General features: G+C 52.9%; 1 protein-coding gene across 1 annotated transcript; it reads left to right on the top strand.

The window, feature by feature from the left end:
- Window positions 1-210: 210 nt before the first annotated feature.
- ELAC2 (elaC ribonuclease Z 2) lies at window positions 211-13,713 on the top strand. Its single transcript, XM_053960086.1, has 24 exons — window positions 211-438; window positions 510-560; window positions 628-698; window positions 1,497-1,561; window positions 2,142-2,199; window positions 2,701-2,769; window positions 3,279-3,428; window positions 3,917-3,975; window positions 4,759-4,817; window positions 4,908-4,980; window positions 5,758-5,870; window positions 6,479-6,577; window positions 7,388-7,526; window positions 7,603-7,688; window positions 8,688-8,797; window positions 9,055-9,151; window positions 9,266-9,404; window positions 10,160-10,198; window positions 10,349-10,458; window positions 10,867-10,966; window positions 11,037-11,157; window positions 11,358-11,436; window positions 12,099-12,243; window positions 12,834-13,713. The coding sequence occupies exons 1-24, from the start codon at window positions 248-250 to the stop codon at window positions 13,074-13,076; spliced, it is 2,466 nt and encodes an 821-aa protein (XP_053816061.1). The 5' UTR covers window positions 211-247; the 3' UTR covers window positions 13,077-13,713.
- Window positions 13,714-14,447: the final 734 nt, after the last annotated feature.

Here is a 14,447-nt window from a genome sequence, read left to right as displayed (position 1 = left end):
TGCTGTTCTCACTCGCCATTGGTCCGCCCGCGTGACGTACAGAAGGGGCGGGGCGCCGGCGGGCATTTCTGGCCTCTCATTGGCCGCGGCGCGCCAGGCGGGGCGGGGCGGGGCGCGCGCGCGGATGTGGGCGCTGGCGCTGCCGGCGGCCCGCGGGCTCGTGTGGGGACGGGCGGGTCCGGGGCTCGTGTGGGGACGGGCCGGCCCCGGGCTCGTGTGGCAGCGGGCGGGCCCCGGCGGCCGCGCCATGGCCGAGGGCCCCTCAGCGGCGCGGCCGGCGCGGCGGCCCAAGGACGTGCCCCGGCACGTGTGGGCCCGCGAGCGGCGGCGGAGCGCGGGCACGGGCCTGGCGGGGCCCAACACCGTGTACGTGCAGGTGGTGGCGGCCGGGAGCCGCGACGCGGGGGCCGCCGTATACGTGTTCTCCGAGTTCAACCGGTGAGTGCGGGGCTGGCGGCGGCGGCGGCTCCCGGCCGGGCCTGCCCTGACGCCGCCGTGTCCTCCCCCAGGTATCTGTTCAACTGCGGCGAGGGCACGCAGCGCGCCATGCAGGAGCACAAGTAAGTGCGAGAGCGCGGGGGGAGCCGGCGCCGCAGCGGGCCCTGCTCACCCCCGTCCGCCCCGCAGGCTGAAGATCTCCCACCTGGACAGCATCTTCCTCAGCCGCGTGGCCTGGGCCAACGTCGGGGGGCTGCCGGGTGAGTGCCAGGTGCCCGCGGGCAGGACGCGGTCGCTTTGCGGGGACCCCTCGGGCAGGACGCGGTCGCTTTGCGGGCAGAGCCCTCGGGCAGGACGCGGTCGCTTTGCGGGGACCCCTCGGGCAGGACGCGGTCGCTTTGCGGGGACCCCTCGGGCAGGACGCGGTCCCTTTGCGGGGACCCCTCGGGCAGGACGCGGTCCCTTTGCGGGGACCCCTCGGGCAGGACGCGGTCCCTTTGCGGGGACCCCTCGGGCAGCAGCTCCCTGGCAGGACGCGGTCACATCGCGGGGATGTTCCAGGCTGCGGTGGGGACGGCGGCATCGCTGCCTGGGGGCTGGGCTGGGGCTCTGACAGCGCACGCACGTGGTGGGACAGGCCCTGCCTGGCTTCAGCTTCCCAAAAATCTCCTGAGCAGAAGGTGGTGTTAGTGTTGGCAGCAGGGAGGTGTTGGGGGATTAGGCTGGTTTGAGTCCAAAGGAGCACACGAAAGTTGGTGGTCAGTGCAGGATGAGGTTAGGACAGATGGCTGTGGAGCCTGCCCATTGAAATTCTGGATATCTCCAAGAAAAGGAGGAGATTAGTGATCTGTTCAGATGCCTTGCTTCAGATTAATTTCATCAAGATGTGTATTTTCTTTATCTGTAGAGGCAAGTGACTTGTTGAAACTGCTACAAAACTGAATTCAGGTCCAGGTTCAGTTCTGGTCTTTGTGGAGAGGCCAAGCACTCCTGAACACAGAGGGATCTTTCTTTTGGCACTGGAGCTGTGGTAAAGCTGTTTCTCTGCTTGCTCTTAGGTATGATTCTCACCCTGAAGGCTATAGGGCTCCAGAGGTGTGTGTTCCTGGGGCCACCAAAGCTGGTAAGTGTGGCAGGGTGCAGGAGGCAGAGCAAGCCCTCAAAGTGTTAAAGCTCACCCTGGAAGTGGGAGACCTGCTGGCAAAGGGAATCTCTGTGCAGGTGTGAAATGCTGGTCTGAATTAGTGTCAGCCCAAAGGGCTGGCTTGAAAATCCAAATCTCTTCAGTTACAGGACGGCAGAAATCTTCTGCACCTACCTTGTGGTCTTGTATCCTGGTAAATCAGCTTCTGGGAGAAGGGAGGATCTTTGTTCCCTTGCCTGCTCCCTCCCCATTTTACATTAATAGGAGCTCAGTCTCTGCTCTCCTGTTTGATGTGGTCCTTGCCAGCCTAATGCCACGTCTGGACCAGAAATTTGCAACCCTCAGCGTTGCTGCAGTGGTTTCATTTCCTTGCAGTTTCTGCTGAGTAATGGCATGGCTGGAGGGGGTGGGGACAGTGGCTCTTTCCCTTTCTGATGGCACAGTGCCTGCCAGAGGTGGGACACCTGCCCAGAGCTGTGTGAGCTGCTCAGGTTGGTCTGACTGGGTGTTTGTTGTGGCACTGCTCATGCCCTCTCCTGATGCTCTGTCTCTTTTCCAGCAAAACTACTTGAAAGCCATTCGCCTCTTTCCCGGGCCCCTCAAAAGGATGGATTTAGGTACGTGGCTCAGGGATGTGGAGCAAAGGAACTTGGAACTTTTTGTTTCATCTCTAGCCAAGGTTGCATTGCTGAGCAACAGCCTCAGCCTCTGGTTTAGGTCCACTCAGAGGATGTTTTAAACATTTGTTTTGCTCTGATACACTGTTAAACCCCTCACAACAGTGTTTCCAGCTCTCTTTCTGCTCAGGGGCTACCAGGCTGGCTGATTCTCTGCAGTTTTTGATTTTTGGAATTTTGGAATCAGCATTTGAAGGCAGTTTGCTTCCAGAGTCTGCCAGTGAATTTGCTCACCGTGGCATCCTGGGCTGCTCCCTGAGGATGATGGGCTTTTAAAACTTCAGTTGTTCATTAGGGTTTGCAGTTGGGTGGAGAAAGGGAAAGGGAATGTTCAGCAGGTTGTGTTTAAGAAAGACAAAGACACTTTTGTGATTTATATCCTTGAAGAGTGTTAATATCTGTTAATAAGCAGATATTATGGTGGTTTTTGATCTCTTCCAGCTGTGCAGCTGCACACAGAGCCAGAGTACAAGGATGAGACAATGACTGTCTACCAAATCCCCCTGACAGGTGAGCACTGGTGCTGCAGGGGGACAGGGGAAGCTCATGCTCAGTAAGCACAATGAAAGTTCAAGGAGCAGCTTCTGTTTGCCAGCCTGAGTAAGCAGAGGTTCATTAATTTGCTTTTCTCAGCAGAAGCATCTCATTTAAACAACAAGACCTGCTGAGTCAGGGCCTTGGCTTTTTCCTTTAGGTGTGGGTGGATGGAATGACCTGTGAAACATCCCTGGGTTTGGCTTTCTCAGCCAGCTGCAATCTCTCTGCTGGGAACTGTGATACTGAGGGTGCAGCACAGACTTGACAGAGTTTAACAGTTTGGGGAGAAGGACTTGGATGAAGGATGGCTCCTGAAATAAGTGACAGGAGAATGCAAGTGCAAGCTAGGCTGAGGGGAGGAGCTCTGTGTCCTGGTGCAGTTTAAACCTGACTGTCATGGAAGAGGGAATGCTACTTGTACTTTTCTTTTTTGTTGCTTTGGATTGAGTGATCTTTGTCTGCTTTTATTGGATTTGGGACAGGAAAACCACTGGCTGCTGAAAGTTCATCACCCCAGAGTCCTGGAGCATCTCCCCAAGGTGGAAATAGCCCTGAAGGGGACACAGGGCCTGGATCCCCGAGAGCTGCACAGCAAAGCTTGGAGGAAGGAAAAGAAAGCCCAAAGAAAGCAGGTGAAACACATGGAATGGCCTCTTTAACTTGAATGAGATGAACTAAGGGTAGGAATTTGTCCTCTGAGCCATTTGCTGTCTGAAAGTGGGGTTGGTAGAGAAGCTCAGCTGGAAGGTTCCATGGGGCAGAAAGTGTTCTGGTACTTTGGAAGTTGATAGAGAACTTAAAAGGCCAAGAAATTGGACAGGATTGGTGTGATTAGTCCCTGTAGTAGTTTGCTTCTGATGGGGGTAGATGCTCCAACCTTTGTAATTTAATTACTTGTACATGCTGGGCTGATTATTTTTCAGTCTTGGGGTTTAGTTTGGCTTCCTGTATTTGAAACCATGGGCTCTCGGGCCTTGGGTGTTCATAACATTTTGCTGCTGGGCTCCAAGTTAGGTGGATAATGTTCCTGTTAATACTTTAGCAAATTTTGCCATGTTTTGGTTTTAAGAAAAGTGATAGTAAGTGCTGATTTTTTTAGTAGTTTTGCTTTGTTTTACAGGTGATGAGCAGAAGTGTGCAAGGAAGCATCCTGACCTGGTGACAGCTTTTCTTTGTAAAGTAAGTTTGGACACAGGGTCTCTAAACTGACACAACAGATGAAAGAATAAAACAGAGTATTTCAGGGGGGAGGGACATGCAGTAATCACCTATAACAACAGGATGAGTTGGGTTGGAAGAGACCTTAAAGATAATCTCATTCCATGCCCCTGCGGGCAGGGACACCTTCCACTAGATCAGGTTGCTCCAAGCCCCATCCAAGCAGGCTTTGGACACTTCCAGGATTGAACCCTCCAGTCCAGCTGCCTGGCTACGTCAGGCTGCCCAAAATTTGAAACTTAAAAAGGGCATTGTCCAGCCATTTCTTAAACACTGGCAGGCTTGGAGCATTGACCACCCTCTGTAAGGAAAAGTTTTCTAATGTCATCTTGCTGCAGGGATTTAATTGGAGATAGCCTTTTCAAGTAGGGCTTTGAAGCTCTCATGTGTTTCTGCTTTTCAAGTGTCAGAGCTGCTGTAGCAGGAGTAGGAATGTGTAAAACTGGAGGTGTTTTTTAGAACCCAGCAGTGGTTAGGAGTGTACAGGTTCCATTCTTGTCTAACCCTCAGAGGAGGGCAGGCTGTTGTGCTTGCTTGGCTGAGAGGGGAGCAAGAAGCAGCAGCCTGATCCTGGAGAGCAGAGAGTCCAGAAAAGCTTTTTGGGGTAAATTGGAGCAGTGGCTGTGGACCTGAAAAAGCACAAAGGATTCCCTTGGTTTGTGAAGAAGCTGTTAAGCTGGCAGTACATGAAGTTGTTTTGTGGCCCTCTTTATTTGGGTGATAATTGTGTTGGACTCTTTGCAGGTGCACCCCAGGAAGGGGAAATTCCTCGCAGCTAAAGCCCAGGAGCTGGGGCTGCCAGTGTGAGTATGAGAGCCCAGCCTGGGGCACGGGGCAGCAGGAGCAGGCACGTGGCTGCTGGCAGCTCAATATTTCTGTGGCCTTGTTCTCAGGGGAACTCCAGCCATCCTTCCCATCATTACAGCCCTCAAAAATGGGGAGAGCATCACTTTTGAAGGCAAAGAGGTAAGCTGAGCCTGTGCTTCTGTTGTGCCTTTGCCACTCTGCCTCCTTCACTGGGCTGCCAGGGTGCCAGGTTTTTGTGCAGAATGCTTTGCCTGCCGGTGCATCCTGGGGCTGTTGGGGTGGTGACCAGGGAATGAGCTCCTGTGTGGGTATGGCTGGGTGTTTGCTGTTTGGCAGAGCTGCTTCATCTCCCCTTGCCAAAGCTGGTGCAGGTCTAGGAGTGAGCTGGTGGAGTTAATCCCTGCATTGTTTAAACCTGGGGGTTGAATGCCTGTGTAGCCATCACTCCCTCCTTACCCTCTTTGCACCTCTGGCACCAGAAGAAACTCAGCAGTTCTGGGTACAGGGTCTGGATCTCTCAAACACTGGAGTGAGAGGCAGAGCCAGCTCTGGCTTTGGCCCAGGTGATCTGCAAGTGAAGATCCTGACCTGGGTAACAGGATCAGCACGTTTTTGTGTCACATTCTAAGACCTTTTTTTCCTTACACGTGCTTTTGCTACCATCTGAATCTGCCATGGGACCCTAGAAACTGCTGAGATTCCCCTCTTCGGGTTAGGTTGTGATTTCTCTGAGCCAGGGTTGGGATTTGCTGTTACCCACGTTTGATTTTGCTGTGTAATGAGAGCAGAAAGGGCCCCAGAGCTGCCCTGGCTGGGTGCACTGAGCATTGGGAGGGGCTGCTGGGCTCTGACTGACAAAGGAGTCTGACACAGAGGTGCAGGAAGGGCTGTGTGTGCAGGCTGGTTGTGATGTGACCACTGTGTATCTGCCTGCAGCTCTTTCCTGAGGAGCTGTGCACCCCCACTGACCCTGGCCCAGTGTTCCTCGTGCTGGAGTGTCCCCACGAGGGCTTTGTGGATGCTGTCTGTGAAAACGAGACCTTCCGAAGGTAGGGCTGGGGCAGCTGCAGTGCTTGGGGAAGGACACCTGTGCTGAGTTTTGCTCTTGTTCCAGCCTAGGTGTGCTGTTTCTCGTGGCTCATGTCTGAGCTCTTTGGCACTGTTAAGGAGCTTGAGATGTGAGAAAGGATTTGTGGTACATTTTGGGGCTTTTAGGAAAGGCAGGACCTGTGGGTTTCTGTGACTGCCATGGGCCTGTTTTCCCTCAGGGACCTCCAGAGCAGGAATGTGCCCTGGTGTCTGCTTGGGGAGCAGTGGAGGCTGCTGCTTCCCTGGCTGCTGGAAGCCTGGACTGCACATGACAACTCTGTAGGGCTTGTGCAGAAGCATTTGGGCTCCTGCAGGCTCTGCAGGTGTTGTTGCTGATGGAGGAGAGGAATTGCCCCGTGGGGGACAGTGGAGGTGTCAGCAAACAGTGGCCTGAGCCTTGTGGCTTGGGTGAGGCAGTGCCTGGAGCTCCAGGGCCGTGCTCTGAAAACAAATCCCTGCTCTGCCTGCCTCAGGGGGCATCTCTGGCAGCGCCAAAGTGGGAGAGGGGAGGGCATGGCAAGGCCATGGACCGGAGCACAGATGTTCTTTCTGTTTGCACGTGTCCCAGGTACCAGGAGGGAGTTGCTGAGCACCAGGTGGCCTTGGTTATTCACATGACCCCCGAGGCAGTGCTGCGAGACAGCCGCTACCAGCAGTGGATGGAGAGGTACCGTGTCCTGTGCTCCTGGGGCTCCTGTCTCTGTGGGCAGCAGCCTGTCCTGCTGGGAACCCAGCACATCCCTCTGGCTGCCCTGGCTGGCTCCAGACCCTGGCAGGGGGCTCAGAGACCTTGGCACAAAGTCAAAACCACCCGTGGCTTCCATTTTAGCCCATGGAAAAAGCTGCTAACTCTGTGTGAGGAATTACAAGCCACAAGGGTTTGAGCAGTGTGGTAGTTGAATTAACACAGGGTGGAAAAGTGGAATTTTGGGGCTTTTTAGAATGGGGTTTAGGGAGTCAAGATGGAGGGATTTGGGCATGTCCTGACCTCCTTCTCCTTCTCCTGCCCTCCATGTCTCGCTGTGCTGGTGACACTTTTCTGTTGGTTTAAGGTACAGACACACTGTCCAACATCAATGGCAGATATTGGCACGTTATTGTAAACACAGCACACGGAGTTTTTGGTATAAAATGTGAACACCACCCTGAGGGCAGACAGAATGCCATGGCCGAGCTGCTGGACAGAGCTCAGCAGGGCAGAGAAAGAATGTTCTAGAGAAGGGAAAATAAACAACCTTGAGAAGCTGATCCTGCACATTCAGACTCCTTTGGCTGCATGGGCTGGGAAACAAAAGGACTTTTACACTCTTGGGGTCACCTCAATCCTCAGACCCTGAGAGTGCACATCTTTGTTCCAAAGTAAAGAGCTCTAAAAAGAGAGCTCTGCTGGCTCAGGTGAGGTTTTTAGTTCAGGTCTGCACACGTGCCCAGTTCTAAGGTGAGGCTGAAGCTGTGGAGCATTTTTGTCCTCTGACAGATTTGGGCCTGGCACTCAGCACTTGGTGCTCAATGAAAACTCCTCTGCTGTGCACAACCCACGCAGCTACAAGATCCAAACTCAGCTGAACCTCATCCACCCAGAGATCTTCCCTCTGCTCACCACCTACCAGAGCAAGGTAACCCCGGCCCACCTTGCCCCTGTGCCTGCTGCCCTCAGCAAAGGCTGTGTCTCACGTCACCCTCCTCCCTCAGGAAGCAGAGGCTGTGTGCCCTGTGCCCATCGTGCGAGGGGAGTGCCTCCTGAAATACCACCTCAGGCCACAGCAGGAGTGGCAGAGGTCAGTGGGAATCTTTTCCTCCTGGGTTTTGGGTGTTGGCTTGAAGCAGCTTTTTTAGTGAGGGAGGGCACTGTGTCAGGATCTCCTGCAGATCCTTTTGGTGGCTGTGCTGGGGGAGCTTTTGAGGGCTGTGTCCTTGCCCCTGGAAGTCTCAGACAAAGTGTAGCACGTGGAGGAGTGGGCCACTGAAAACAACACCTGGCCAGTGCTGTGGAGTGTTGTTTCTGTCCCTTCTGTAGCTTTGTGGTCCTTTGTCCTTTGCTTTGACTCATGCTGTGCACAGCTGTGGCTGTGGCAGAGCAGATGGGGGCAGGAGAGAGCTTTTGGGGAGCCCAGGGAGGGTCTTACCTTCTGAAGACCTAGAAGGCCAGAGATGAGAGCTGAAAGCTCCAGGTGGTTCAACAGTTACTGGCTTTGCTCCTGTGGCCTGGTGGTCAAATGGGTGAAGGTTTGGGCTCAGTGAGAGCCTTAAGGGCCAGGGACCACAGGGGGCAAGGGGATTTCAGCCACCATGGCTCAGATTTGTGTCCTTATTGGGCACAACGGATGATACAGGTGCCAAGAAGAGTTTTAAGTTTCTCTGTTGACGTAACTGAAGACCTGCAGTGCTGCCCATGCTCTGAAGCAGGCTCAGGACACAGGTTTCTTACACTTTTCACTGATGCCTGGAACCCTTTAGGTGTCTGCTCCTCTTGCAGGACCTTCTGTGCTGCCTTGCAGTGCCCTCTAGTGCCTGGCAGCTCTGGATGGGATGAAGTGCTATTGCAGGAGCTTCTCCACTTCGGTGGAATTATCATTTCTGTGCCTGGCTCAGCCCAACCAGGCCTTTTGGGCACACGCCACACTCGTGGATGTGTCTTCTCCAACCCCTCAAAATGGGAAGAGCATTTCTCCCCTTGTTGTAAGGCTGTTTTGTCACAGGAATTTGGCACTTTGCTCTGAAAAGGGCTGTTGCAGTTGCTGCCTTGCCCCATCCTGATAAGTGGCCTGTTGTTGCAGAGATGCTGTGACTGTCTGTGACCCTGATGAGTTTGTCAGTGAGGCCTTGGAGCTCCCTGACTTCCAGACCCGCGTGAAGGAGTGCAAAGAGAGCCTGACTGCTGTACCAGGTACAGATCAGCAGCTTGGCTTGGATCAGTGTGCTGGAAAATAGGATCTCTTGGTGGCCCACTGCTTCAGAGCCCAGGTGAAGCTGTGAAGTGGTGGGGCTTGTTCTACTTTCCCTTGTAAACCTGCTGCTGAGGGGGCAGAAATGCCTGTGCTGGCCATGTTGGCTCTGGAGTTACTGGGCTGGTGAATTAGATGGTGTCTGAGTGGGCAACGTGTGGAGAACATTTGCCTCCAAATCCTTGTCTGTTTTCTCTAGGAAATGTGGGCGCTTATCCTGAAATTGTGTTCTTGGGAACAGGATCTGCAATCCCGATGAAAATCCGCAATGTCAGTTCCACGCTGGTGAATACCAGGTAAAGCCCAGTGCTCTCTGATCTCTGCCTTCCAACCCAAAAGATCCCCCTCCCTGCCTGGCCCTGCTCAGGGCTCTCAGAGTGGCTGCTGAATGTCTCTGTCACCTCTCATAGCCCTACCCGCTCCCTGCTCCTGGACTGTGGAGAAGGAACTTTTGGACAGCTCTGCCGCCACTACGGAGAGCAAGTTGACCAAGTGCTGTGTAACCTCGTGGCTGTGTTTGTGTCCCACATGCACACGGATCATCACTCGGTGGGTTCAGCCTGTGGGAAGGGGCTCTGTGCAGCTCTGCTCTGATCCTTGGGTTCAGAGCTGCCTGGGAAGCTCCAGCTGATGAACGTGGGCTGCCCTGAATCACATTTCTTCATGGTGGAAAAAAAGCCCATTCTTTATTCACATAACTCCTTTTTATGCAGTTTTACATATAAAAAAATATTTTTCATATGTAAAAATATTTTTGTGGGACTCCAATTAGTTAGTAGTTTTCTTGCCAATTGCTTTTATTGGTCAGTAACAAGTTCTTACTCTGTATTGAATGGTCACTCAAACCCCTGGTGTCTATGTGCAGGGAAGTTGTTTGTGAAAGATAGTTTTCATTTTTCTATCTGAAGGTGCAAAAACAGTTTATGCAGGTGCAAGCTGTTTTTTTTACTCAGGAAAATGGGTAAGGAATGGCTTGTTATGGTAACAAATGGCTCACAATAGGATTGTATTCACATGGGCACTTGCAAAGTGCTAGTTTTGACAAGGCCAGCCAGTGATTCCAGGAGAGCAGGCTTGATTTTACGAAGCCTTTCTCTATGACTTTTCTACCTTGCTGCAGCAGCCCCGCTCTGCGTTCCTCTCCTCATTCACTCCCCAGGCACTGCTGAATCTGTGTTTCTAATCCCTCTCCCTTCTTGTTTGCTCTGACTGACTCTGGGCTGGCTGAGCTGTGGTGGCTCTATTGCCCCTGACTCCCCAGACAGCTCTGACTGCCCTCGCTGTCTCCTGTGTTCCCTTTGCAGGGGCTGGTGAATATCCTGATGGAACGGAGGAGAGCTTTTGTAAGTAGCCTCTCTGCTCCTGAACGTGGCTTGGGGTGAGGGGAGGGGAACTGCAGAGTCGTGGAGAAGCACCAGCCTTTCCCTAGCATTTTCCTCTCTGATTTGGTGTACACCTAGTACTGATTTTTTCTCCTACCTTTGCTTTTGCAGGCAGCCCTGGGTCAGGCTTTCAGCCCTCTGTTTCTGGTAGCACCTGAGCAGATCATGCCTTGGCTGCACGAGTACCACAACCACTGTGAGGAGATTCTTGGAGACATCAAGTGAGTGTTCTGTGTGGAGAAATGTCTTTATTCAAGGCAACCTCATCCATTCCCCCAGCCCTTTGTTGGAGGTGGCTCTGACTCCTTCCACTGCCTGTAGAACAAGGATATGCAGTCTGCAGAGGGCAGGATGGGGTTTGTCCCTCAGCTCTGCTGCTTAATAGAGGTTTATGTGCAGGCTTCCCTTTGCTGTAGGCAAAGGGAGTTGGGCAAGTAGAAGAAAGAGTATTTGATAGTGGGGTAAAAGTGATTGGGTGAGTTACTGGGGCACCAATGAAAGCAAGAGGTAATACAGATCACCAAGGCACTGAACTGAGGCTGAGGAGCAGGAGAAATTGGCTGCTTGAAGAGAAGATCAGGTTTTATTTTGTATCTGTCCTTAATTATCTCTTCTTCCCTCCCTCACAGAATGATTCCTTCTCAGTCTCTTGTGAAAGGCTGTGAGAACATCAGACCCAAGGCCAAGGAGTTTGTGAGCTCTCTGTTAGAGAGCTACGACCTGGCTGAGGTGAGTTCCTGAGCTGGGGGGCTCCGTGGCTGGAGGGGACCTGGAGTCTAACACTTGTGTCCTTGTTCAGTTTCAGACCTGTGAAGTGCAACACTGTAAAAATGCTTTTGCATGTTCAGTGGTCCACAAGTCTGGCTGGAAAGTAGTTTATTCTGGTGATACAATGCCCTGCATGGCCTTAGTGCAAATGGGTAGGTAACCAAACCCTCTGCTTGATGAATCTCTTGGAGAAAGGTTCCCCATCTGTCAGTAACCAAAGTGGGCACCCCCAAACCTTTGGTGCTGTGTCTGCCACACACGGCGAGGGACTGAGGAGGGACAGGAAGGCTCCTGTGGGCAGTTGGGCTGGTCAGTGTTCAGCTGAAGATTGAATATGTGATTGTTTGCACAGGGAAGAATGCCAACCTGCTGATCCACGAAGCCACGCTGGAAGATGGCATGGAAAAAGAAGCTATAGAGAAGACCCACAGGTGGGGAGTGTTCTGCTGTCTGTCTCTGTTAGGAAGGGAAAGGTGCACAGCTGGTGGTGAAGGGTCCAAGTCCTGTCAAAGGTTCTGCTGTGCACGGATCTCTTCTACGCTAAAGATGGGGTGTTGGTCATTGCAGCAGCTCTGAAACCACCACAGCTCCTCCCAACATCCCCAAAAGAAATGGGGAAAGCTTTCAAGCAGACATTGGTAACTCTACAAGCAGACCAGCCCAAGGGAAAGACCCTCTGCATGGGTCTTACATGGGTTACATCCTGGGACTAAGCTCAGGAGGCAGAAGAGTCATTTTACCCCCACAGCTCACTGAGAGCACTGCAGGCAGGGATTCCATGTGCTGCCCAGGCAGATGTGGGAGCCGAGAGCAGCTGCTGGGCTGTGCCAGGCACGCTGCAAGAGCTGAGCTATTGGCACCCCTGGGCCAAGTGCCTGTCCCCAGGTTGTGGAGCTCTTAAATGCAAGGCTGCAACAATTACAGCTGCATTCCTGCACTCGGGGTTGTGTGGAAGTCAGAGAATTGCCACCAGTGCAGGCTGCCCCAGGGCAAGGGGCCTGTGCCCGTGAGCTCACTGGGTGCAGTGTGACCCTGGGTGCAGAGCAGCAGTACCTGCCAGCCTGGCTGTGACCAGGGCGTGCTCCTTTTGCAGCACGACCTCCCAGGCCATCCAGACTGGGATGAAGATGAATGCAGAGTTCATCATGCTCAATCACTTCAGCCAGAGGTACGCCAAGATCCCGCTGTTCAGCGAAGACTTCAGCGACAAGGTCGGCATTGCCTTTGACCATATGAGGGTAAGTTGAGAGCTTGGGGCCAGGCCTGGGAACGGTGTCGGTGTTATTTTGGGATGGCTGCTGATTAATTAAATGCTCCTCTTGTACTGTATCAATACTCCATCTCCTGAAGAGCAGTCTCTGAAACGGCTCCTTTAACTGCTGGCAGCAGCTACCCTGTGCCACCCTTTCCCCACACTGGTGTGAGACAGGTGCTGATGGCCCTCGAATCCAACTCTTAACACACTGGGTACTTGCCTCGTGTCACCTCGAGTCTGTGCTTGCTACTCCCAGCCAGAAAACCTAATTTTGCTACCATTCCCATCCCAACTGATGAGCTGCTCAAGTGGCTTTCTGTAGCAGAAATCTGGGAGACAAAAGCTGGCTGAAGGCACTCCTGGCAGTGAGGGCAGCTCAGAGTCAGAATTTGTACTGGGCCACAGCATTCCTGTGAAGAAAACGTCAATAGCTCTTTGAGGTCAGGGCTGCTGGGTGCGGGTGCTGCACACAGGAAGGGGCAGTGGCCTGCTGCCTGCACAGGCCAAAGGCAAGGGGGAGCAAGGAAATCAAACAGCAGTCCCCACACAGGAGCTCCTGTGCTTGTGTTTCAGGTACGTTTCGGGGACTTCCCGGCCATCCCGAAGCTGATCCCGCCCCTGAAGGCTTTGTTTGCAGACGACATTGTGGAGATGGAGGAGAGGAAGGAGAAGCGGGAGATGCGGCTGCTGAAGGAGACTGCCTTGGTCCTGGACAAACTCACCAGGGGGGACAGCACGGAAGCAGCATGCCAGAAAAGAAAACAAGCCAAGAACCATCAGGAACTGCCAGACAAGAAGCTTAAAACAGTCAACTGAGAGGGACAAGGCTGGGAGTGCTCTGCTCTGAGAGAGAAGCCTGGCTCTGCGCAGGCCTCGGCAGCGCGGCGCTGCCAGCGCCACGGGACAGGGGCTGGCCTGGCCATCATCTGGGTTTGCTTGGTCATCGTGGATCTCCCTGGGCTGCAGCTCCAGTGGGTTGTCAGCAGCACTGGTCCTTGTGGAGACAGGATCTGCCCGCAAAGCTCCTGTTCAGAGGGCTCACCAGTCCATGGGGCAACTCTTCTTTTAACCAGACATTCTCTCTGAACTGTTTTAATTTTGGGGTTTATGCTACGAGGTATTGATAATGTAACAGCAGCAGGTGTGACCTTTGCAAGAGATCAGGTGTGAGAGGCCCTGGAGGGGCTCTGGGTTTGCCAGAAGAAGGTGAGCATGTCCCAGCTGGTTATGCTGCCCTTCACTATCAGAACCCAGGTGATAGGAGGAAAATTAACAGTAAAATGGGACCCAATTTTAGGGTTTTAGGTTAAATCAGGGGTGAGAATACATCTGTACATTGGTGTTCCCATTTTATTTTGGTTTTCTCTGCTGGTTTTTTTTTTTGTTTCAAAAGATGAGTTTTCCAAACCCTTTATTTTAGAATCTGAATAAACCACTTGCCATCCTCCAGAAAGCTGTGTTGTGTCTGGACCACTAATGAGGAAACAAAAACCTGGATTTCTCTGGTGAGCAGCCTTGGCTGGCTGATTCAGCTTTGGGGCAAAGACCAAGATCCTGCCCATCAGATCTGGAGCCTCATGGCTGCGAGCGTCCTTGAGCAGATTCTGGTTCTGGATGCAGGGGACAGGAAAGTGGCACAGCAGGCAGAGAAGGGGGGAGGTCTGTGGTTAAGAGGAGTTTTTCTGAGGCTTTCTGTGGGTCACTTTGCTTCTTCCCTTCCCACTGCTGTCATTGCCTATGATTGGAAGTAGGAGGGGAGTTCTGTGCTGTTCCAATTAAAAAGTTCATTTTTGGAGGCAACTTTTAGACACCCAGGCCCCACTCAGCTGATGATACTTGCACACAAGTCTTAAGACTTCATTTTGAGTTTATGGGACCTTAAGGGATAAACTATCAGCAAAGCATCTTTTGTTGATGAGCTATGCTTTACTGTGGTGCTTGTCTAAAGCAGACACTGCAGAATTGACACATCTGTGTCCTCCAGAAAAGCTCTGCTGGGCTTTTATGAATAGCAGGGACTAGGGAAAACCAAAATGTTCCTGTCACTGGACAGGAGCAGGCTGGGGTGCCCAGGAGAGGACCTGGTTACTGCTGAGGTGACACAAGCAGCTCTGGGACTGCACAGGACCCGTGTGCTGCTTTCCATGGAATTACGGAAGGACCTTTTATTTGGAAAACAGTGAACTG

Source organism: Vidua chalybeata, chromosome 19 (assembly GCF_026979565.1).
Source record: "Vidua chalybeata isolate OUT-0048 chromosome 19, bVidCha1 merged haplotype, whole genome shotgun sequence".
Classification (NCBI taxonomy): Eukaryota; Metazoa; Chordata; class Aves; order Passeriformes; family Viduidae; genus Vidua; species Vidua chalybeata.
The sequence above is the reverse complement of the archived record's forward strand: the minus strand, read 5'-3'. Positions and strand labels throughout refer to the sequence as shown.